The following is a 26,424-nucleotide window of genomic DNA, read 5'->3' on the forward strand; positions in this document are numbered from 1 at the left end:
TCGGAAGCTCTACGCTCGAAGTTGTTGACGAGTTTATTTACCTGAGACAAACTGTCCTACTAGGTAGGTCCAACTTCGAACAATAGATCAATTGTCGTATCCAGCTCGGATGGGCAGCGTTCGGAAAGCTACGTAAAATCTTCTCATCACAAATACCATAGTTTGACGTGGACGTTTGTGAGCTAATAGAATAGAATAGAATTCATAATAAACAAACATAATACTTTGGAAACACCTACAAAAAGTCTATCGTTTTGTACCAGAGTGAATCTTTTTTATTCGAATGAATTACTCTTTACTATTTAAGTACACTACTAAAACTTGAAAACGTAAAATATCTGTTAAGAATACGTAGAGTTCTGAAATTTTATGCCGTCCTTCTGTAGCATCAAGAGCGAAGGCCGTGAAATGTTGCGTTGACCATCCGGACCGCACGTAGTTGGAATAGCCCCTTAGGCTACCAACGATAAGGCGGTGAAAAAAAAACTGACCATGATTGCACAATTGCCGAAACGGCTACGCTACATCCTCAAATCGTTTGAACAACCAAAAAAGATTTTACTATAACGTTCGATCTACACATTTTCAGGAAATAAAAACATATACATTTTAGAAAGTCTTTATTCCGTTTGCACGTTACAAACTAGAAACATTTGAAGAGCGTTCAAGTTATGAGAATTTTGTAGAACTCGTTTGCATGTTGCAATCCTCTTTCATAACGTCAGTCCCAGGCGGCACTGCGACAAGTACCTAAGATTTCAAGCAGGGCTATATGAAACGTTAATTCCTAGAATTACTAGTCACCCAGTGTTCCAATGAGATTGGCTACTTCTTTTTATTGTCGAACACGAGCTCAAAGCTCTGCTGGTGCTAAGTTTAAGGTGTCAAAATCATTGTTTTAATAAAAATTAAAAACCTAATCACCTTACCCTTTAAATCGGAAAACATGACTGCTTTGTGACAAAAAAATAGATAAACCGGTAATACAAAAGCGTCCGGGCTGACAGCATGGCCTACCATTAAAAATCCCCTAGTTTTATCAAATTTACAAGTTTGAATTACAAGATGTTATTGCTTGATAAAGGAAGTCGTTCGTGTGCATATTTCCGGTCGTGTTAACTAAGAACAAAAGACCCTATCTCTGGATCCAAGCCGTGGCATCCTTCGCATTGCTCGCTAGATAAGAGTACCCCTAATGTCTCACTTAGGCTATGAACGCTTAAAATTAAATTAATATACACAAATTTTAATTAATATTTTGTAGTTAATTAAATTAATTAGGCTCTAAAAAAGTTTTAGTATTCCTTAGCATTAGTCTAATCAAATATTTCGAGAATCGGAATAAAAATTGTCCAAAGAATAAAATTCATTGTAAATACATACGTCTTAAATGTATTGTCTTATGTTCTCAATATTCCTATCGTAATATCTTAAAATTATAATAATAAAGGATATTCCCAATCATTGATCAAAGGGTCTGGCAAACCAATCGAGTCATTGTTAGTAAGCTTTCTTTCGTTCTTAGAATCGCTTTATATTTTCAAGATTCATCGAGATCACGATCATGAGTTTGGTTTCATCTTCAGTATCTTACTTTTAATTGAATTCTTCCCATCGAATTACATAATCAAAATGTGGTATTTGTTTTTCCTTTCCGTAAATATAGTATTCCGTATATACGAGTATATAACACAAATAGTATATTCTTAAGTTTAGAGAGAGAGACAGTGAGAGAATACACTTTATTGCACACCAACACAATTTACATTCAAGAAAAAAAACAGTCAAAAACAGATATGTACAATAGGCGGTCTTATCGCTAAAAGCGATCTCTTCCAGGCAACCGTTTAATTTACAGAAATTCTGTAAAATATAAAAATATAGCAGGTATGTTGCGGTGTACCATAGACAATACATTACTATAGAAAATATATACATATAATAAACAGATATATACCGTTTACATAATATAATATATACCAATATACATACTTACATATAATACATACTAATATACTTACACACATAATAAACACACATAATAATAAGTTTACTTGCAACTCTTAGATTAAGTTATTAATTATCTTAGAATAGTAACAATGAAAGACCTCACAACTCCTGAACTCCGATGATGGACAGATGGACAGATAATGTTGTTGGGGGAGAAAAATTAAGAAAAATAGTGTTAGACAAAAATTTTATTTTATTAAAGGAATTAATAAGAAGCCGATAAATTCACTGGTAGGAGTTACACAGTCAGAAATAGAGATCTGCGGAGATTGAAGCAGACTTTAATTTAGGAATTTTAATTTAATATGTTTAGACAGACATTGTTTTGGAGATAATTTAAAAAAAACGTAAGTAAAATATTTGCTTAGTTAAAGATCAACACCATCATATATTTTTAAAAACATTTTTTTTTTAATTCTGCTTTAATTTTGTACCTGATTGGAAGTACTGATAAGTAAAAACTTATCCCAATTGCACTATAGTAGTGCGAAAATGACGTGGCGCAATTCTGGGACGTGTACTAATTATGTTTTATTAGAATTCCTCCTATATTATAACTATTAATGAAATTCAATATAATTCATATCTTAAGATAATTGTGATCAAATATCCGCATTCATACCATTTCAAATGATTGGAAGCGATCGAGCACAAATCTATCCCATCAAGGGGAAGGACAATAATTATCTCTCGAGCCGTAATAATTTGATTAATTACTTTCCTTGCTTACCCGTACGTTTATTACTGTTATATACGAATATATATCTATACATTACTATCTTATTATAATTTGATATTTGCAATACACCAGAGAACTAATATCAAAACTTTGTATTAACATAAATGTCACTTTAAATAATAACCTTTACTATCTCTGGTAGTCTTATAAGCGCGCAGAGGTGGTACCTCCACTAACGCGTTCTTATTTGACGGGTGAGACAACTGTTGTCTCACCCGTCAAATAAGAACTGTCATACTATACCATGGAGACTTAGACCTTATGTGTCAATGTGGGTGGCGGCATTCACGTTTTGACGTCCATGGGCTATCGTCCACCTAACATTGGATGGGCCGTGAATTTGTTTACCCGTCTGTGTAATAAAAAAATATTAATAAACTAGAATTAGATTATGAAATGTGGAACAGCGAGAGAAAAAATACAAATTTGCTTCGGAAACAAGACTAATCCTGTATAATGAAAACGAAATGGAAAATACAATAACTTAGAAGCGTCCGTAACTTATAGGGTATAGGAGGAAGAGAGGTAGATGCCGGGTATAATTTTGAATTTAGGTAACAACACTAACAAAATTATCTTTATTAGCACCACCATATGTGATGGTACCATGTACTGTTACAAGTGAGACCTTAGAACTCATGTCCCAAGGTGTGGCGGCATTTACGTTGTAGATATCTATGGACTTCGGTAACCACTCAACACCAGGTGGGCCGTGAGCTCGTACACCTATCTAAGCAATAAAAAATTCCTCCAATGATGTCAGTAAATCAGTAGATACATCTTCAAGGGATTTATGTTTAGGTTTACATAATATATAATTAAATTGAGTACTCTCTTCTCTTCTCTTCTTAGTCGAATACTTCATTGCTGAAGGTCGTGTCCCTGAAAGCCCTTCGTGGCTATTTGTACCATCAGCTAGGTCGACAAGCAGACGGGAGATAAAAAGGGGGTCCGGTAATCTCTACTCAAGCCGGATATTTAGGCGTCGGCAGCAGGGCGTACTAACTACCTATTTACACAACATCACTGCGGTGCAGAAGGCAAGGGGAAACCACTGCACCACACCTCCCAAGAAATCCTATGAAAGCAAACAAATTGAGTATAAGAGATCGTAAATTTTGATTCGATATAAACCGATGTAGCTTTGATATACTTTTTTTTTGAACGCATTCATCCTAAGTCTAATTAGTACAACGTATTGTTTCAATTTTCAGGAATATATTCGCGCGCACTACCACGTTTTTTTTTTTTAATTGCCTTTGCATGCAGACGAGCATACGGCCCACCTGATGGTGAGTGGTTACCGTCGCCCATGGACTTCAGCAATGCCAAGGGCAGAGCCAAGCCGCTGCCTACCATAATACAGTTTTAATACAGTTTTAGAAAACGCAATGTAGATGATGAACTCGTCGGGTCTTTTTTTTTTTTTTTGGTCAGGAGGAAATCGCCGGACTTCCGCCCTCCCCTGGGGATGAAGGGCGGGGCATGTCGGAGTCGAACTGACTAAAACCTCCTGTCGCTCAACAACCCGCGTCCGAACCTCGCATGAGACAGAACCCATGAAAAGGCAAAGGGGGAAAAGTGAAGCGTTTAGTGCGGAGCACATCTCTCCCATCACCCTCCCCCTCGGGACGCCGGACCGGTGGTCGTCGGCGCCACGACCACCAGCCCTCTCGGTCGGCAGGCTATCCGGAGCCCGCCTAGATGGCGCCGGTTAGAATGGGTTATCCTACGGAATACCCCGCTGGATCAAAACCAGCGTGGGTCGAGGATAGCCGGCCTTCCATCACCCGGATGCTCTTGCGTAAAACGCGTGCAGAGCAGCTTGCACGTCGTCTTCTTAGGCCCCCTTTGCCGGTCCCCAGACCGACGTGTAAAGGGGACCCGAAACACTTAGAGGGCCAGGGTTTGGGCGATATCCGCCTCCCTGGCCCCCGCTCGACGGCGGCGGGCTTGCGCGTCTCTCACGCGCCCCGCCGCCTCCTTCTGCGAGATGGTGCACTCGCAGAAGTCGAGCATCGCCTTCCACGACTCGTCGTCGCCGAGCATCGATGCCACAACACTCGGCAACGACAAGTCGTTTCCTATTTTTGCGACGAGGACACGGCGCCACCCCTCCCATGCGGGGCAGGCAACGAGCGTGTGCTCTGCCGTGTCCAAGTCGCAACCACAATGGTGGCACTCTGCCGTCGGCTCGGCTCTGATCCGGTGCAGGAACTCACCGAAGCAACCATGCCCAGTGAGCACCTGCGTGAGCCGGAGAGTGAGGCGTCCTCTGTCACGATTCGCCCAGTCCACTGGGCGAATCGCCTCGACGGTCCTACGACCAGCCGAAGGATCGGCCAGCCGCCTGGACCATGATTCCAGCACGGACCGCCGAGATTGGGCCCTCCGCGCTCTGACCACACTGGGGCTGGGGCGCGCCACGCCCCGGGCACGAAAGTCAGCCCGCCACTGATAGTCAGCGGCGAGCGCCTCCGCTTCCAGAACCCAAGGCGGCGTCCCAGCCAGTACACACGCCGCCTCGAAGGAGATGGTGCGATAGCCGCGGATGACCCTGACCGCGATGGTGCGTTGCGGCCGTTGCAGCAACTTTGCTACCCCCACGGCCAGGGACTGGCCCCACACGGGCGCCCCGTATAGGGCCATTGACCGCACCACCCCTGTATAGAGACGGCGCGTCACCTGGTCAGGCCCCCCGACGTTGGGCAGAAGCCGGCTTAACGCGCCGGCCACCCCCAACAAACGAGGGACCAGATTCTGAAAGTGAGCACGGAAGGTCCAACGACTGTCTAGAATGAGGCCGAGGTACTTCAACTGCACCCCGACCCCAATACGGACGCCTCCAACCACGATTTGAGCATCGATAGGTGGCACTCTCCGGGGCCTGTGGAACCACATGGCCTCGGATTTACTGAGTGCCACGTCGAGGCCCAATCTCCTGATTTTGCCGACGACATGCGCCACCCCAACGGTAGCAAGACGGGCAGACTCAGCAAAACTCCCCCCCCGGGCCACGACCAACGTGTCGTCTGCGTAGCAGATTACACTCAGGCCCGGGAGGAGGGCACCTCTTAGCACCCAGTCATACCCGATATTCCACAGAAGAGGGCCGAGCACCGACCCCTGTGGAACACCGCGCACGACCGGGAATCGGTGCACGATCCCATCATGTCCGGTACACGTGACCGATCTGTCCTCTAAGTAGGAACCCACCAGCCGGCGAAGGTAGGGGGGCACTCCGTGTCTTTCCAGCGCCCCCCCTATCACGGACCAGGGCAGGGTGTTGAACGCATTGGCGATATCGAGTGATACCGCCAGGGCCACCCCGCCCCTGGAGACGGCCTCCTCCGAGAGGGCTCGCACGCGAAGGATCGCGTCTACGGTTGAGCGGCCCTCTCGGAAGCCATACTGTTCCGCCGACAGATCGGGTCCCACCCCGGCCAGATGCTGGATGATGCGGGCTGCCAGAATACGTTCCAGCAGCTTGCCCACCTCATCCAGCAACACGATGGGACGGTACCCGGCGGCGGTATCCGCCGGGCGCCCCTCCTTTCTCAACAGCACGAGTCTGCCCGTCCTCCACGATGAAGGAAACCGTCCCGACTCGAGGCAGGAGTTGTAAAGCCTCAAGAGTCGGTCCCCCAGGGCACCAAGAGCCAAGCCCCAAACCCGACCATGGACGCCGTCCGGGCCGGGTGCAGTGTCCTTCGCGCACATTTTGCGTACGGCCACACGGAGCTCCGCCCCCGTTATATGGGGCACCTCAGCAGGGACTTCACCGTCGTATTCCGGCGGCGCGTCCATAGCGGGAGCGATAAATCCATCCCGCTCCTGCGGGAACAGCGCCGAGACGATGTCCCGCAGCTGCTGAGGCTGGAGATGCTCCGTGATCGGGGGGGCCCATGGGCGCATTTTATTGCGCACCATATGATAGGGCCGCCCCCACGGATCCTCATCCAGCGTCTCCAAGAGACCCTCCATGTGTTGGTTCTTGGCTCTTCTGATGGCCAGCTGCAATGCCCTCTGCGCGACGCGAAATGCGCCGTGCAGCCGGACCTCTTCCGCCGCGAATGCAACCGGATCATTGCGTCGCGGCAGGCGGCGGCGGCGATGCCTGGCGCACTCGCGCCTCGCCCGAACGCACTCCACGCGGAGTTGCGCAATTTCGGGCGACCACCAGTACGCTTGGCGATTAGGAAGTCGAGGGCCAATCCGGGGCATCGACGCATCACAAATGCAACACATCGTGTCCCGGAACCACCCTGCCTCGCCCTCGACCTCGACCGGGTGTGGACGCATGGGCGCCCACGCCGCCACCATAGAGGCTTCCATCAGGAGCTCCTTATTCAGGCGCTTCAGTGCCCACTTGGGGAATGACCGGGACGCACCATGGGGGTGGTCCCTGTGGACGTCTGCGACTGCGGAGCGGGCGGAGAGATCAAACCGAATATATCGGTGATCTGACAGTGTCTCCGCCCCCTCCAAGACCCTCCAGCCGCGGATACGGCGCGCGATGGCCGGGCTCGCAAACGTAACGTCCACAATAGACTCGCCCTGCCACCGCACGCACGTCGCAACCGAACCTCTATTCAACAAACAGAGGCCGGCCACGTTCGCCCACCTCTCCAGCAGCCTACCACGAGCGTCCGAGCGGGGGGAACCCCATGCGACAGACTTCGCATTGAGGTCCCCCGCGAGAATCACTGGACGGGGAGCGAGGCGGCGAGCCATCGCCCCGATCCCGCCCAGGAAATGCCCGAACTCGACAGTAGGCCTGTTTGGAGAGAAGTACGCCCCGATCACGACGGTCCCTTCCAACTGCACCGCGACGAAACCTTGGCCCCTGGTCACCATCGCCAGGGGGGGGATCGCCGCGTCTCTTCTTATGACTATGGCCGCCAGGCCGCCATCGTCCCCAAACCAGCAATCATTTGCCGGGGGAACGAAGTACGGCTCGGCGACCACAGCCACATCTATGGACCACTCCGCCATGCTCTGAGACAGCATGTCCTGAGCTCTGGCAGAGTGATTCAGATTTCCTTGGAGGAAGCGATAGGTGCGGTCCATTACTGTTGGACTACATCCATCGCCCCCTCCCCTTCACCACTGCCCCCGCCCTCCGGCACCGGCGCCGCAGCGGGGATTACAGCGTTGGCCAGTGCTCCTCTGGCCAACCTTCTGTTTTGCCGACGCTTTGACTTGCGGCGCCGGTTGCGTTCGGTATTATTACCGGACGAAAAGCACGCCTTGCCTCCCGTTCGGTGGCTTGCCCTGCGCCCGGCCGCAGCACACAGAGCGCAATGCGGGGCAGCCGTGCAGGACGCCGCTTTATGTCCCGGCTGGCCGCAGCGGAAACACAGACCATTGCGGTCAACCGAGCTGGTGCACCTGGCGAGGCCGTGTCCGGTGCTAAAGCACCGGAGGCATCGCCAGGCGCGTGGTTCAAGCAAGTGCACGTGGGCCGCTATCCAGCCCACGCGCAGCATGCCCGGATTTCCCGAAGGTCTCCCGGGAGGAGGAGCAGCCAGGGAGGCGGCCGCTTCCACCGGGCAACGCACCCACACCGAGCTGGCCCCGGTATAACCGCGGCGCGGCTCGCCTACTGTAACATTTTCCAGTGCGCATTTGCCCTGGGCAGCGACGGCCGCCGTCACCTCATCCCTGGTGGTGCAGTCGTCCAGGCCGGTTACTCTTAATTCGGCCATTTTTACCGGCCTGTGCACCCGTACCTCCTCCTCAGGCAGGACCATACGGAGCTTCGCCGCCAGACGCTCCGCGATAACTCGTCGGGTCTAGGAAACAAAGATGAACTCTACACCGATAGGGCGGTTGTAAAATAGAGATGGCAAGAACATTTTACGTCAGAAGCATTTTCTCAGAGAATTTCCCGTGGAACAAGCGACATAAAATACAGAGAGAACCAAAGATCCTCCTTGGAACAAATGTTCAAAAAGATCGCATGTGAAGAGATCGTACGTGTACATGAAGAGTGATATCGCCTTTATTCTAATATAGCTGAAAATTTGTCCTAGTCGTGGGCCGTCCCTAGGCCGCCCCAGTGTCCTAGTGCTGGGCCGTGAATTCATTATCACATTAAACAGTAAAATAAAAACATACTCTTGATTTTAATGAAACATTACGCTATCCCAACAAATCGCTACGACTTTAATTATCTCTAAAGAAAAATTACAAAACAAATCATATATTTATGTTAACTTGTGATAAAAGGAAAAAGGTTTCAACGATTTAAGATGGTAGCCTCCGATGGGCTACGCATTTGCCCGTCAAAGTATCGATATTTCCATATAACGTTACTCCTATAGGATTGGCTTTAATATAAAAAGAAACTAGACTATCGGAAAAGGTCAAATATAATAATTGTTTATAGCTTTACAGCAGTCGCTTGAGCGAGAGATAAATTAAATTCAGTGGCTAACTATAATCTTTCTCATGCCGTTTTTCATGAACGCTTTCTCTAATGTTCTTTTTCTTTTCGTTTTCCTTTTCAGAATTTGAACCAGAAGACTGGTAACTACATTATTAACTTCTCTATATCTTTTTCGTGTACAAGACCGTTAAATTAAATGTCCTAGGTAGGTACGGCTAATTGAGTTTTGAATTAAATATCCGATAATAAGATTTTTCAACGACGACTTCAGAATATTTTTTTTTTTATTGCTTAAGTGGATGGACGAGCTCACAGCCCACCTGATGCTAAGTGGTTACTGGAGCCCATAGACATCACAACGTAAATGCGCCACCCACCTCGAGATATAAGTTCTAAGGTCTCAGTATAGTTACGACGGCTACCCCACCCTTCGAACCGAAACGCATTACTGCTTCACGGCGGAAATAGGCGGGGTGGTGGTACCTACCCGTGCGGACTCACAAGAGGTCCTACCAAATTATAATTTTGCGGGTTTGATTTTTATTACACGATGTTATTCCTTCACCGTGGAAGTCAATCGTGAACATTTGTTGAGTACGTATTTCATTAGAAAAATTGGTACCCGCCTGCGGGATTCGAACACCGGTGCATCGCTTCATACTATTAGATTAGCTTGATAGATTTTTTTACGTTCGAACATGTTTACAAATCGCAATGAATACATTGAGCATATCGCCAATGAACTATAAAAGTGTGCGTGTTCACACGCGGTAGAAGATCAAACTTCAGAAATATTTTGTGAATTTTAGTACACACCACAACGTAAAAAATGCTGCAAGGCTTAGTGGTATCAATAAAAACCGTTTGTTGTTAATCTGAAACCAAAAAAATCCGGAAACAACATGCGTCTAGACCCTCAAGAAGTGAGATCCTACTCTTTAAACGGCTACGCATGACGTGCTGACTGCAGAAACAGGAACTAGATAAGTATCACACATGTAAGTTCACAGCATGATTTACCACCAAAATTGAAGAGGGAGGAAGAATAAAAAAAGGGATGATCAATTAGAAAGCGACTAGGTTATAATGTAAAGATATTGAGAAAGTATTATAAACGCTTAAAATGACCGGCCTCGTACCAATAACATTGAATTCACAATTGAGCGTCATGCTTGTTTTGAATTTTACAAGCTGACCTTGCATATATTCTGTGTACTTACCCTTATCTAAATTGCTTTCAAACACATCTTAAGATTCTTGAAAATCTACGAAATTCAGATTCAAATTACGAAATTGAACCTTCTTGGTAAGCAAATCAGTTGTACAAATAGATTTAAAACTTTAACTAAAATACATGATGATTTAAGCATTTTGGTCGTCGTGGCTTAAAGGTTAAGACGTCCGGTATAGTCATATCTAGCGATGGACCGGTGTTCGAATCTTACTGGCAAGTACCAATTTTTCTAACGATATACGTACTTAACAAATGTTCAAGATTGACTTCCACGGTGAAGGAATAACACCCTGCAATAAAAATCAAACCTGCAAAATTATAATTTGCGTAATTACTGGTGGTAGGACATTTTGTGAGTCCGCACGGGTAGGTACCACCACCCTGCCTATTTCTGCCGTGAAACAGTAATGCGTTTCGGATTGAAGGGTGGAGCAACCCACGTACTGTAAAAACTGAGACCTTTGAACTCTTATCTCAAGGTAGGTGGCAGCATTTAAGTTGTGGATATCTATGGGCTTCGGTAACCGCTTAACACCACGTGGGCCGTGATCTCGTCTACCCACCTAAGCAATAAAATTATTTTTTTTTTTTTTTTCTATTACAACGTAATAACTATCAGCCGTCTTGAAATATGAGTTCTAAGTCTCTGTGTTTTCATAGTACAACAACTGTTTCACCCTTCAAACCGAAAAGCATTTCTTCACCGTGAAAGTCATTCGTGAACATTTGTTAAGTACGTATTTCATTATAAAATTTAATACTTTGATGACTTAAACCTTACATTACTCTGTTAATTGTTCAATAATTCCTATTAGGGGTAGATATCAGCTTCTTATCGCAAAGCAGTTATGCGTTCCAGCCAGAAATGGTCGCCAGGACTTCTATGTTCACCACAATTTGAGACTGCAGCCTGGCCTACATAAATAGTTATATAAATAACTAGCTGACCCGGCAGACTTCGTAGTGCCTCAATCGATAAATAAAATACCTAAGCTTTTATATAGAATAAACTTAAAACAAACAAAAGGAATCCGTCCGACGGGGGACACGTCAAAGGGAAAACAAAATTGTTATTTTTATTTAATTCCGAGAATTTTCATATTTTTATACCTTTTAAACCTTCTCTGGACTTCCACAAATAATTCAAGACCAAAATTAGCCAAATCGGTCAAGCCGTTTTCATGTTATGTCGTGACAACGGAAAACGGGTTTCATTTTTATATATATAGACTAGCGGCCCGCTCCGGCTCCGCTCGGGTGTTTAACAAAAATTTCACCGATATTTGACGTGGTTTTATTTTTTTAAATAAAAGAACACTTATTGCGGCATAACTATAATAGTTAGACATATGCTGTCGCGACACTTTTTGTAAATAATAATGTGTTCTACAAAGACGTAGTATTATTTTATTCTATCATCAATAGTTTTCGCAGGGCACGCGATGTAAAGAATATTTTAGGTAATTTTTTTAAACCTTGGGTTACATCATTGGAGTTTTAGTAAGGATCCCTAATTTTTTTCAAAAAAGATTATAGCCTATGTCACTCAGGAATAGTGTAGCTTCCAAACAGTGAAAGAATTTTTCAAATCGGTACAGTAGTTTCGGAGCCTATTCAATACAAACAAACAAACAAATCTTTCCTCTTTATAATATTAATATTATTATAGTAATATAGTATAGATGAAACAACGAGCAAACAAAAATTATCAGCATGATGTCTTAGCAATGCCAGATTTACTGGACAATAACATTGTGTCAACGTGAAGTTATAGACTAGGACGCGGGGAGCGACGACACTGTCTCGACAACGGAAAGGCAATTTACAACAACAATAAAAGTATCGTTTTTATTGGCGAGCACACAATTCGTTTGGACAGCTGTAATTGCAAACTCGTATTGTCTATTGGTTTCGTTATTTAGATCCAACAGTTAAAGTGTAGCGCTAAACTGCCTGTTTTAATTATTGCATTCTTTTGTATTTGATCGCCAAAATTATTTGAAAATGTTTCTTAATGGTAAGTATTAGATAGCAGGATTTTATCTGTACTACTCTCCCACCTAGTTGAGTATTAAAAGTGAGATAGGCGCTAATGCAAAACAGTTCAAACTTCACTGACATTCTTGGTGCGATGTTTATGGACTTCGGTAATCGCTTAAAGCCAAGTGAGCCGAAAGCCTGCTTGTGCCCGACCATGACCTTAGCTAATAAATATTTTGTTTAGCTAATAATTGTTCACGGTGCACTCAACATTAATAAATGTTGTAAACTAATCCTGTATATTAACTTTTCTTAAAAATATGTCGTTTGCAGAAATTTCGTAAATGCACTGAGGAGAAAGTATTGGAATAAAATCTGATTGTAATACGGCGATCTTATATTAATGTAGACCGCTTCTGTATATTTTCTATCTGAGTTAAAAATTCAAGTGTAATTGTAATAAAACCGCCAACTAGATAAATGTTCTTAGAACTCGGAATCTTCTACGCCATGTAATATCAAAGTTCGCGGTAATATTAATATGTTGTTCTAATTGCCACATCTGTTAATTATATCTACATACAAAAGTCATTGGTATTTAAATTTCCACCCACGTTATTACGAAACATCCCTCCGTGCCGGGTGCGATGGTTAAAGCGTGTAGGATTCCATCTAAATCCGTCCTTTGAAAATGGAGAAATGTAGTGACATAGTGCTGGCTACGAAAGGCCAGAAATTGAGTTACTGTCGCCTCTGTCACGTAGTCACATACGACCAACTCATAAATTTGGGAAACAGAAATGAACGTTCACTTAGCCCTAAAGTTCACAATGTGAAATTCAGTCGAGAATTTAAACATTACTGTGAAAATGTTAATTTTGATTTCCTTATTACTTATTATACATTTCATAGTAAAGAATTAGTTTCATTGATTCTAATATTGAAAACTTAATTGAAGAAGTTTGTTACCTTATATTTACAATTTATACCTACATAAACAAAAATCCCTTATGTACTTTAACCCTTCGGAATTCTATTGAATTTGATGACTAGAACAACTCTTTCATCTAATTTAAACCAATCTTCTCGTGTTGAAAGTCCATTCAAATTAATAAGCAAAGTGGACAAACAATTACTTTTAATGCAATCTACGTCGTAGGATGAATGTCTTTGGGAATTATTCCGCGTAGACTTAGATGTAATTAGTTTTATTTTATCAATTTATTTTAGTCGTTAATTTTCAATATTGTAACCTATTTAAATGTTCATAATATTTATGACACTATTAGTTAAGATATAAAAAAATACATTTGGAGAAAAGGCTTTTTTTATTACCTTGATAATGGTGGACGAATTCACAGTCCACCTGGTCTGAAGTGGTTACCGGAGCCCATAGACAGCAACAACGTAAACGCTGTCACCGGCACATTCGAGTGTCTTCGTTTAGGGAGCTACTCAGATAGTCACGATTAACTTCAAAAAATGTCCACGCCTCTCTTTTCAAGATGTTAATAGCTAGAGGAGACTGAGAATCTATGAAATGTGCCGTCATTGTTGCCACGTCCACTCCAGGAATACAGGAGGCCTAATTACCATTAATTAATTAACTTTCGGCGTTAAAACAAAATGTTCTTTTCAGAAAACATGTATTTCAAACATTCAAACATTCAAACATTCAAACATTCAAACATTCAAACATTCAAACATTCAAACATTCAACTATTTTTAAAGAGATCATGATCTAAATTCAGGACGTTCGATGTTCTCGATTAATCTGACAATGTCAAACCTCAAAGCGTGAAGGCAAGTCTCATATTTAAAAAAAACCTACTAAAGTGGACTCACCGTTTAAATGTACGCTAATCCTAGATTGGATAGCAAAGCTACTTGCATGGGAACTCCTCAAAAGTTCCTAAATTCTTGCTAAGGAAAAGGCTTCCAAGGGAGCTTTTAAACCACAGAAGGCTACGGGCATCGGAACTTAGTTTAAAGTGAAGGGCTGCATCTAATTACCAATGGCAAGATAAAACCTACGTCGGAGGCGGAGCGCATACCCGCCCAAGCGTGGTTTAAGTGCCGAATGTCCAATCTAGGCAGTCGACACTGGATCTGTAGTTTTCCAAATGGTGCAGTTGCTGATCTATCGTTAATCGGGATAGCACGGGTCGGCACTGAACCGATGGCAGAATATCACTACTGCGAATAAAACTTAAAACACATTGGAGCATTTGCTCGTGGTCTGCTCTTCATGGTAGTCGCTGTGCCGTATCCTCGTCGTGCAGAGCGGAACAGACTGATGGCTGCCGAGCGTCATGGTTCTGACACTTCGCGGCGACGAGTTGTGGTAGGTACCTAATATTACTGGTGGTAGGACCTCTTGTGAGTCTGCACGGGTACTATTTCTGCAGCGAAGCAGTAATGCGTTTCGGTTTGAAGGGTAGGGCAGTCGTTGTAACTATACTGAGAACTTACAGCTTATTTCTCAAGGTGGTTGGCGCATTTACGTGGTAGACGTCTATGGGCTCCAGTAACCACTTAACATCAGGTGGTCTGTGAGCTCGTCCACCCATCTAGGTAATAAAAAATTAAATAAAAACACATTGTAGTTTGTAAAAGCACGGGGGGGGGGAAGAAAAACAGGTGTGAGCGAAGTCTTTCTTCTGTGCACATACCAATTCGAGGACGTGAAGCTAAGGACCAGGGTGGAAATTGGAGTACTGGACACTGAAGTATTCATGTGTTACGGTTTGAAGGATGGAATAACCCTTAAAGAATACAATCGAGACTTTGACCTACCACATTCTCAAAATGGAGGCCATTTAACACTGAGTGTACCATGAGTTTGTATTGCCAGCTAGAGCAATAATATTTTCATTTAAAAATTTTGGCAGTTCTAGAGATATTGAAAATGAAGGGAAAATTATCAAACTTAACAAATAAAAAAAAAACGTCTATGAACTACATTTTACAGTGTAATTACTGTCCTAGCTCTTTATTGAAAAAGGATAGAAGTAAAAAATATATTAAATGTCATTGCTGGTATCTTTATAAAGTTGCTCTCAATAGATATACGTGTAGATAGATACATTATATTCTGATACTAATAATATAATTTGCCAAAATCTAAATCATACCTAGGTAGAAAACTTATGGCTCAACTAATGGTTAGTGAAAACGGTTACATATGAAGAACAACAATGCCATGGAAACAAAAGGCTAATACCTGAACCAGTTGTTCTTATATTATTATCATTCGGATGCCGACCTAATGACTAAGATCCATATACCGGCTAACATGAATCTGGCTGTAAGCTCATCTAAACCTGGCTTATTTATTTGATTTAATAACTGTTATAGATACGTTTTAAATGACATGATAAATCAAATTCATCAAAATGTGACATTGGAATCAAGTTTAATATTTGGAGGTTCTTTCAGGCGTAAAGCTCGCATCCCCTTCAACCCTACACACTAACGAGCTTGGCGGCTGTTACATAAACTTTTTACGTTAGCTTTGAAATCCATTTTCCTCACTTCGGTCACGTGAAATATCGTTGTCCCCGCTTTTTGAGACGTAGATCACCTTATACGTTTTTAATGAGTCCTAATACGTTTTTTTTAGATTCCTACAATTCCAGAAAACTTTGAATAGATCTATTATATTTGGAAAATGCCCTAAGAAAATAATTAGACAAAAAATATTATTTGAAGTTGATATATTTTAATTCAACATTGAAAGAATGCATTTTGCACCTTGTCTATAAACAATAACTTAATTATTATGTTTGATCATAGATATCACTTCCGAAATTGTATTTACAATTTTATATTCTATTAACAGTCATTTAATGAATGAACTAATGTTTTAGTTCCGAAATTTATCATTTTATACAGCACTCACTAACGCAGTTTAATTTTATAAATCCACCGATCTCACCAAATATCACATACAAAACTTATTTTTATAACAAAAGCTCTATTAATTTCGATATAGTAAGGTCGTTAGCCACTCCGGCCTCTGCTGTTGTGTCTTGTATTCTGTGGGGCTGAGAGCGAGTGGCGATGCTGCATCTGCTAAGGCGACCGAGGAAGATGTTTCAGTGACAGCTATACTTGGTTTTCCTTTTAAAATCGACCGTAATTCATCATTTTCTGCAGCCCTTGTCCTTTGTAAATTTTCGCGAGTTTCTTTCATTCTAGATAATTGTTCGCGTAGAGCTCTGTACTCCTCTAAAAATTTCTCCAATTGTGATGCTCTAAAATCAAAATCGTCCAACGTCTGACCTGCGCGAGAGTAGTCTCGAAGCCCAGATAGGTCTAGCAAGGGCGTCGCGGACGGAACAGTCGGTTGCTCCCTTGAAGGCGAAGCGGGAAGGCTTGGATTACGCCTTACTCGGCTTCCACCAGTAGAAAGATCTAAAAAGCTATTAGACCGCCTACCCGACGATCGTCGTGACTTTTCATAACACCTATCAAGAAAAGATGCAGAATCTCCACCAGAACTATTTCTACGACTATTGAGGAGTGGACTTCGACTGTCGCCCTCTTTTCTTCGAGGAATTGTGTAAAAATGATAGGGATCGTGCTTCATCTCGCTTTGCAAATAGCTTGAGGTACCCAAAGTACTCATTTCTATTAGATCAGGATAGTTTTTTTCACTATCGCTACCGGAGAGGTCATTGTCCAAACGATCCCGGGGTCTCGAACGATGACAAGGTTTCGAATTATTATTAAATCTCTTATTGTCCGGCAGGATTTCTAAATGCGGATTCATTATTCCTGCGGAATTTGAGCTTTGGATCGATTCTGGGGTTGCGTCACATCTGAGGACAACACATTATTTGAATTAAAAAAGGGTTTTTGATTGTTAATGAATGAATGTAGTGAAATTAACTCATTTGTTTCAAGGGCCCTACAACGCTTATTTATCACCTACGTGGGCTCCCAATATTTGTAAGTGTATTTTACAGGTAATTACGGAAATTATTAATTTTTCACGCACAAATGCTTCGCGATAAATAGGTACGATGATGTACAGCCCCCTAGGCTTACAATAGTCTTACCATCAGTACGGGCATTGGAGTATTCCGCAAATGAGCACGAGAAGTACCGCCCTTCTATCTGCTTTTGCCGCAAAACAGTTATGCGTTCTGGTTTGAAGGGTGGGACAACCGTTGTAACTATAATTGAGACCTTAAAACTTATATCTCAAGGTGGGTGGTACATTTACTTTGTAGATGTCTATAGGCTCCAGTAACCACTTAACACCAGGTGGGCTGTTAGCTCGTTCACACGCCTAAGCAATAAAAAAAATACATTTAGGATTCTGACCTCTTATTAGATAGTAGATTGGCCATGAGTTTGTCTGCCTTTGCAGCAACAAAATATAAAAAAAAGATAGTGTATTTAATATTTTAATATTGCGAGAATTGGTAATAGATTGCCAACAAATTAAATCGTTAACATTACTTTACATGTGAAATAAATACTATCGTAAAATTATGACTAGAAAATTCCGAATCAGAAACACAATATAAATCGCGTATCTTACCGTAAATTGTATTCGCTATATTGAGGTATGTGTAAATCTTGTTCTACGCTAACTTTTCTTGTTATTTGTTCAAGATCTGATCTTCGCCAATTTGGTTCAATAGGTGGAGATATCACACATTCCCTTTCCTCTTGCAAATCACCTCGCAGATATCCTTCTAATTCATCTTCTGGGTCGTGTGATGGAACGTTTCTATAATCGCCTCTTTTACGATTGTTGTCATTAGGTAGTATCTTTGGTACTTCGACTATATTTTTTATACCAGCTTCAATTTTCTCATATGTATCGTCACGATGACTTGTTGTTACAATTTGTTGATCCCATCGATCCACTTGTCTTTTTTTATAAAAACCCATCAAGTACATTACTGTTGTTAATATAACTAATAGAAGGCCAATAAATCCAATTAGGCCTACAATTACATTAAAGATAGAAAATGCTGTTTTTTCCAATTTTTTCTCTATAACTAAATTCAAAGTAAGTTCAGCCTTTCCTGCCCGATTTTCGGCACTACAAGTATACGACCCAGCATCTTGAATATCAGCAGACACTATTGTTAAATTACTCGTATGACCTTCACTACGTAACATAAAAGCTCTACCAGAATTGACATTAGAAGTAGTGTTTGCCAGTAATCGACCAGCACGTACCCAGCGAACTCTCGGTGCTGGTACTCCTTTCACTTGACACACTAATACAACTTGTTCCCCTTCCACTCCTTTCAAGTTACTTGAAAAAGCACTGACCACTGGTTGACACGCAAAGTCTTCCAAGTCCAATCTATCCCAAGAATGCGACATTAATCGGGGAGGCAATGCACATTCTGGCACCACAGTTGCTGGTACATTTTTTGTAATCATCCAATCACGTAGAGGTCTTAATGCACAAGTACATTCCCAAGGATTATTTGCCAATTCTAATCCTTTCAAAGATCGTAACGATGCTAGTACTGCAACATGTAGAACCTGTAGCTTATTCCGGCTAAGCTCCAAATATTCTAAAGACGACTCCAAACCAGTAAATCCCCGAAGCTCTATTTCAGCAACCTTACAAGAACTAAGACTGAGGCGTACCAAATGTGGTAATGAAGTGAATGATTCATCTAAAATCTTTGCTATTGGATTACCACTCAGTTTCAGCTCACGTAGTTCGGGTATGGAATCAAATGTGTGTGATGGCACTGAATCAAGTCGGTTTCGAGATAAATCTAACTCAACGAGATTCACTAGAGCGCGGAAGGCATATTGACGTATAGTACGGACGCTGCATGAAGGAAGATAAAGACGTTGAAGATTAAGAAGTCCCGCTGAGGCAAAGACATCATCACGTAGAGTCGGTAGTCGATTTTCTGAGAGATCTAGCAATTGCGTGGTCGGGTCTAGTCGTGGAGGGATAGATGAGAGTCCGGCGCGTGCACATAGTGCGGATTCTTTGCCACTGCGCCACTTGCACTCGCAGTGACGTGGGCAATCGGCTGTGGCTACCGCCGCTAGGGCGAGCATCACTAGAACCCACATGCCAACTGCCTGTTCACCCCGCAGTGCAGCGATCGTCTTCACCTTTGGACGTCATACCCTGGTTGTTCCTCCTGTGAAAAAATAAAGACAAACTCTGAACTTTTATGCTATCATCACAATTACCAATAGTAATTAATAGTTTGAAAACGTAGCTAGCTTACTCTAACAATCTAAAAAATGTAATCGATTTCGAACACAGCTTGCCATATATGTCAAATGAAATACAGGCTATACGAGTATACTCGTAGTCCCTCGGATGTATTACATAATAATTCATTACAGTATAAAATGTAATATATATATATATAGTATATAGTGTTTATATTACTGGTACAGTAGTATATTAGTAGTATATTTTTTTAATTTTTATCATAGTGATTTGAGTGACAGACACACACGAGAGTTTTTTACAAATGAAACCTTAAATTTTCTCTGTCGTAAATTCAAATAAATAAATATATGTAAATGGTTACTCAGATTAGTAATAATACCTATTGACATAAAAATTAGGTATTTGCCTATAATGTTGTCGTTTAGCATACAGACAGTTAAAGGCCGTTTTTTTAACAAATTTAATATTTTGTATTTCTATCAGTCACAATATGTACCCATGGTATCGATACATCTCTGCCAGGGCGGTTGTAATTTTTTAAAGCCTTTCTTGAAGAAGTCGGGTATACGGCAGCCGATAAATTTTTCAAAGGCATATGACACTGCCGAAAACGTTAAAAAACTTGCACTAAGTACACAGGTCGGAATCGCGACCAACAGAGAAGATCCGGTGAGAAACTTAGTGAGTTGTGTCTACAGATTGGTTCACGACTAAGAGTTCGACGAGTTCATCATAATAATTACCATACCTCCAATAATTAGGTCTCTAATCATACTCGTTATCTAGTTAATAATCGTTTATTCCATCATTATTACATTAGGTATGTAATGGCCATCATGGGACTCTTTAGCGGGAACTCGAGGAGTGAAGTTGTGTGATTTCTGTTTCTTCGGGTTTAAATGTGAAACAATGGCGGTTTATTAACTGTTTAATATCTGTGAAAGTGTACAAACGTGGAAAAACGAAACAAAGCCGCTGAACCTAACTTCCCGCGATCCTCAAAAAGTCTACTGAAAAAATCTCAGTATATGACCACCATTTTACTGAGATTACATTTCATCCCATATCATTTCATCTCATTTCATTTCATTCCATATTATCATTTTTCATAAAAATAAGAATATAAGTTAAAATAAGACATGATTTAAAGATCTTAGTTACCAGATCATAAAATCCTTTAAAAAAAATGGCCATCATGCTCACTTGGCAATGATTTTCTTCAATCTAAAATATTAAATTCCTAAGTTAAAAAAAATCGATTAAATATAAATTAACAAAGAGTTTTTTATTCGCTTTCAAAGTAATACCAACAAAAACATTAGACGGTGGCCTGGCTAGGCATTGTTGATAACCGTGAGCGACGGTAACAACTTACCATCAGGTGGGTCATGGTCGTCTGTCTAAAAGCGCAAATACAAAACTTTTTGACACGAGCACGAAGAGGCAAAAACGAACAAACAAACGTAAGTCATTAAAAATGTGAGTTACTTATTTTGATAAATTAAGCTTAAGAAATTTGATAACTCAATTGACAACTTTAAATAATAATTTTTAAAAACCGATTCTCAATGATTTTGTCATAATTAGTGCGTAAATATTAAAGCGTATTAAATAATTTTTTGCACAAAATGGCGTAATATTTTATTCGAGGCCACGAAGCAACTCAATCATTTTGTGCACAAAAGCCTTCAGAATACTTCATTTGTGTGCTAAACTTCCCATTGAATATGTCCCGGGGTTAAATGTCCCAATTATTTACGACTACGTTTTCGCGTTTCAGCCTTTTAAAGACCTGCCTCCAAAGAAAAAATGCGAATGTTTTATTTCTTCTTGGCAAATGTTAAAATTAAGTTGAATTTCAAAGCAAAATGAGCATGATTGTGACGATTTACAAAAAAGTCTATTCATAGAGCTTCTGAGTGAGCTTAAGTAAGTCATGTCAAGGTGATTACAAAACGAAAAAGAAAAGCTAAGTCGGTTGAGGTCTTTTCAAATTCTATAATTCATGTCGCAATTGATTCTATTATTACTTACATGAGACGCAGGTGGAATTATTATACACGATACTTATTTTGGAAATTATTCCAAAACACTCGTTTTGAACGATCATATGCATACGAGTATATTCGAGCTAGGTTTATTTTTAGTTAATAATTCCGCTGACAACACCGAAATTAACTTTGTGTTCATGTAATTGCACATCCATCACTATTTAGACAATTCAGAGCCCAGTCGTATAGAGCACTACAGCTATCGACAGATATTTACACTTTAATTAAACTATTAATTCAGAGAAGACGAACTACGCATTTATTTTATTTCAACGAGGTAGGCGTCCTCCGCCCTACGTTACTCATTTATCTTGTCTTGTTCATTTAAAGTAAATGAGTTTTCATGAACATCGGATTATCGGTGTTGTATTTCTTCATCATCTTTCGTCTTTGATAATTAATGTTTGAATTTATCATGAAATTTTATCAAACACCTACTTTGCCCCAATCTGCATTAAAAATGCATCTTATGATACATTCATTAAATGGACAAAAAATTCCCATCCTTTAAACCACCTCTATTTTTTTTATTTGACTTCGTGAGGTATGTATATCATAGAATGAGTAAGAACGCTAAGTTTTTAGTATCCGATGAATTGTAATAAATACATATATTCTTTCTTGCTTCGTGGTATATATAGTTTGAAAAGAACATTAATCTTTTTAGCCAATTTAATCTGTGTTACTGGTATAAAAGACAAAGAATAAGTTTCACGGAAACGAAAGGAACTAGTGATTTACATAAAAAATACATATATATAAAAAATATTTACATACATAAATATATTTACATACATAATAATAATATACATAAAAAATATTTCATGTTAAATTTTCTAATATTAAAAGGGATATTATTTTTAAATCGTTTTTTCAAATACAAACAACTCAAAAAAAATAAAGGATATAAGGGAGCAATCATTAATCTAAGGTTTATCCATTGTTCATCTCGGGTCCTACAACTTACTGGTACAAGGTTAAATGTTAAGTGTACAAGATGTAAGGGAGTTGTCGTGGATAAGACTCCCGGTGTGTTCGTATCGAGCGATGCGACAATGTCGGTGTTCAAATTCCTTAAGCACGTACTATTTTCTAATGTGCATTTCATTACTTTACTTAACACATCTTTACGAAATACTTTTACGATAATGGTGGAATTCTCATTGTAATGTCTATAAGCTCTGGTTAGGACCAATGGGTCTTGAGCTTGTTCGACTGTGTAAAAGAAGGACCCTTTTCTCGTTACTCCACAATGTCAAGGAATATACTTGCAGCCATTACTTACCACACATTTTTACTGGTGGTAGGACCTCTTGTGCGAGTGCGCACGGGTAGGTACCACCACCCTGCCTTTTTCTGCCGCGAAGCAGTAATTAATGCGTTTCGGTTTGAAGGGTGGGACAGCCGTTGTAACTATACTGAGACCTTAGAACTCATATCTCAAGGTGGGTGGTGGCAATTATGTTGTAGATATCTATGGGCTCCGGTAACCACTTAACACCAGGTGGGCTGTGAGCTCGTCCACCCATCTACGCAATAAAAAATAAAAAAGCCTTCCACAAGTAGTGGGATACTTGGGGCCCGTTTGGAAGGCAAAGGCAAGTTTCCGTCAAAAATGACTAAGGTAGTATAAATACTGTTCAAATAATAAAAATATGTTAAACTATTTGAGATTATTTAGTCTCTAAATTATAATCATATCGCTTAATAATGGTGCTTATTTCGCAAAGTTAATTTCAGCCAACTTCAGTATAAATAAATAACATGAAATTGCAAGCTCACCTCAAATACTTAATGCTCTCGGCTTGCGGCGACACCGTGAAACCTGGAACCAAAATTACCACTTAATTCCGTATCGAATTTAAGACTAACTTCCTGATACTTATTGTCTTTCCCTTACACGTTGAGATATTACAACGAAGTTTATGCCAAAATCGTTTTTTTTGTCTAAGTCAAAATTTGATAAGACTAAAATGGATATATTTTATATATCATTATGTAATAATATTATAAAGCTGAAGAGTTTGTTTGTTTGAACGCGCTAATCTCAGGAATTACTGGTCCGATTTGAAACATTCTTTCAGTATTAGATAGACCATTTATTGAGGAAGGCTATAGGCTATATAACATCACGCTTAGACCAATACAAGCGGAGCACCAATAAAGAATGTTGTTTTTTTTTTCCTTTCGAGAGCTTCCGCTGCGTGCGCTGCAGAAACAGTAAAAGTTTCGCTACAATAAGGTATGACAGAATAGTTCCCCTTTAAAAGATCTAAAAAAAAGTCCCCAGTAGCATGTCTATATGTTAAAGTTGGCTCACTATAACGTTTTTTATGCTGACCAAATTTGTTCTAAAATAAAGCATTATTTGTGAACTATTCCACGCGGACGGCGTCGCGGGCAAAAGCTAGTTTTATAATAAAATACTAGGGTGGTCATCCAACATTAGAAACGATGTGGTATAGACGAAAACTAAAGAGCTGACTGACTGAGCTAAACTGAGCTAAAAGTAAACAGTATTTAGGTAAAGGCTTTAATGAAGCCATTGGCGGGGTAATCTGCAGAAAATGTTTCGTATTCTTAGTAATTATGATTTTTAAACAATAAAACGACGCATCCGTAGGGAATCTTAAGAAATTTCTGAGAAAACACAATATTGCGTTGTTTAAATTGAGGATACAGCGAATTTAGGCGGTTATCTCGTGAGATTGGGTGGTTGTAGTGTCAAAATTATTCTGGGATCGAGAATCGTCTTTCCCATCGGCTGACTAGAATATTTTTGGAGCAATTGGTGTTACAATACAATTCGTTAAAATACAAAAGGTAGTGTTAAAATAGTAAGAAACTTCTACTTTGTTGTAAGTCTTGCTATAAATTACAAGAAAAATATTGTTTTGGGTTTTACATATGTTTCTAAAATAATAAATAATATTATTTTAAAAATATGAACCTACTCCTCCTCTAGAATTATTCTCTGTTGATTTTACTACTTGATGCCTATTTATCAATTGGAGCAGGTATTTTTTTGGAACGAAGTTCCTTACGGCAGGCTTGGAGGGTATAGGGATTTTGCTGCGCGACCGAACTGAAAAAAATGTGATAGTAAAACCGTAAGAAAAAATCCGTGGAAAAAAGTGCGTGGAATAAAACCGTTAAATGAGACGTGCGCAGGCGCGACAGTCGCATACACAAGCGAGTAGTGTATAATACCTTTCTCTTTCTCCCTCTTTCTTTTCGTTCTCTCATCCATTCTCTTTCTATTATTATTTCTATTTCTATTTTTCTATTTCTATGTAATTTTATGTTGTCAAACAAAAATAAAGAGACATATTTTGTTATTTTAGTTGATAATTTGAATTACGATGTTTTTTTATTTTAAGTAATTTATTATTTCCTAAAATACTGAATTTCCTAAATACTTTCTTGTACTTAAATAAAAACCAATCAGCAAAATTTAAGAGAAAAATCAAGAAAACCTACATAAAATTGAGCACGATTTTTTTTGCAATTTGTGTCGATTCTACATTAGCCGAAGGAACTTCGTTCCTACCTGGTGTCCCACGACACCACATAATTCTTTTCTATGGAAAGTAGCCACTGCTAATCACATGGAACACGGTACAGATTTTCTCTCGAGTCATATATAGCCAGTAACGGTCCAGCCACGCCTGTGTGTACCTTGCTGTGAATTTTAATGAATAAGCCATTCTCAGTCATGGCACATGGTGTTGTTAAGAGGCTTAACCACATCCTTCATAATGTTAATGGACCGATGATTTGTAAGCCTTTTAAACAAAATATTGCTACCCTTTAACAGTCTTCAATAATGAAACAAATAATGGCTGTTTTCAGGCATTCTTTTATAAATTGTTGGTCAATAGGCAAAAATTTTTCATCAATAAATAGAATTATGTATCCTCCTCCTTTTGCGTGCTGTTTAAGTTGATGATGTTGATTTTACCACCCTTATAATTATTAAATAATCAATTAACTAGTGACTAATGTAGGGACTCTACGTAATTCTGCTTAGTATACACATTTCCCTACATATTTCATTTTTTTCTTCCGGACAGGATATCTCATCTTTCTCTCATTGTCTGAGTAGATCTTTAATAGACTATATACGTATATAAATTATTTTCGAGTTGAAAAGTTCTCACAAAATTATCTTTATCATCAAACACTTTTAAAATTATGTCGGACAGTAAGTGTACCAGTCAGACAAAAATGCTACAAATGATAAAATTTTATGTTAAAATTTCAATGAAATTCAAAAGTCTTAGCTTTTAAAGGTAAAATAATAAAAAGACACAAATCATTAAAGAAAAAGTCCTTTTAAAAACCTTTGTAATGCTCTAACTTTAGGGGTTGAGAAGCTCTTTGAAGTTAATATTCATTTATTAGTCAAAAATACATTAGTAAAAATGACTAATAGACTATATAATATTATTTTTTTCTTGCCAATCTCCTCAATCCTGTATCGATCTCACGAGACAATTCGTACATGATCCTTTCCATTGGGCTTTGTGTGATTGTGAGTATTCCTATGCATTCCTCATCTCAATTCTCATAAAAACAAGTATACTACGGTACGAAGCAAGGCATTAAGAAACGCTTTCGCACATGTGCCTATCTGTTTTATTTTTACGCACCAATTTGAGGTCTTCGCTTTAACGGCGACATTTGCGTGCGGAATGAGTTCGGGTCATTCGGCGTGTAATTGCAGTGTGCCCTTTCGTTATCACGCGATTGCGTGCTGCCGCGGCCTCTCGACTCTTTGTTGCAAGTTTTTAAAAACTGTAAATCTTACTATTCTTAAACAAGATGAAATTAAATTCT

The 26,424-nt window shown here is 40.4% G+C and overlaps 1 protein-coding gene across 1 annotated transcript in view; it reads right to left on the reverse strand.

Annotated features, from left to right (window-relative positions):
• Window positions 1-16,055: 16,055 nt before the first annotated feature.
• Window positions 16,056-26,424, reverse strand: part of LOC114247987 (uncharacterized) — a 35,215-nt gene continuing 24,846 nt past the window's right edge. The window contains exons 2-4 of the mRNA XM_028181088.2: window positions 23,368-23,410; window positions 17,906-19,493; window positions 16,056-17,177 (exon numbers count right to left, since the gene is read on the reverse strand). Of these exons, the coding sequence (XP_028036889.2) occupies window positions 16,334-17,177; window positions 17,906-19,422 (2,361 nt within the window). The 5' untranslated portion in view covers window positions 19,423-19,493; window positions 23,368-23,410 and the 3' untranslated portion in view covers window positions 16,056-16,333. The remainder of the gene's footprint in view (window positions 17,178-17,905; window positions 19,494-23,367; window positions 23,411-26,424) is intronic.

The sequence above is a fragment of the Bombyx mandarina genome, chromosome 12 (assembly GCF_030267445.1).
Source record: "Bombyx mandarina strain Sakado chromosome 12, ASM3026744v2".
Lineage (NCBI taxonomy): Eukaryota > Metazoa > Arthropoda > Insecta > Lepidoptera > Bombycidae > Bombyx > Bombyx mandarina.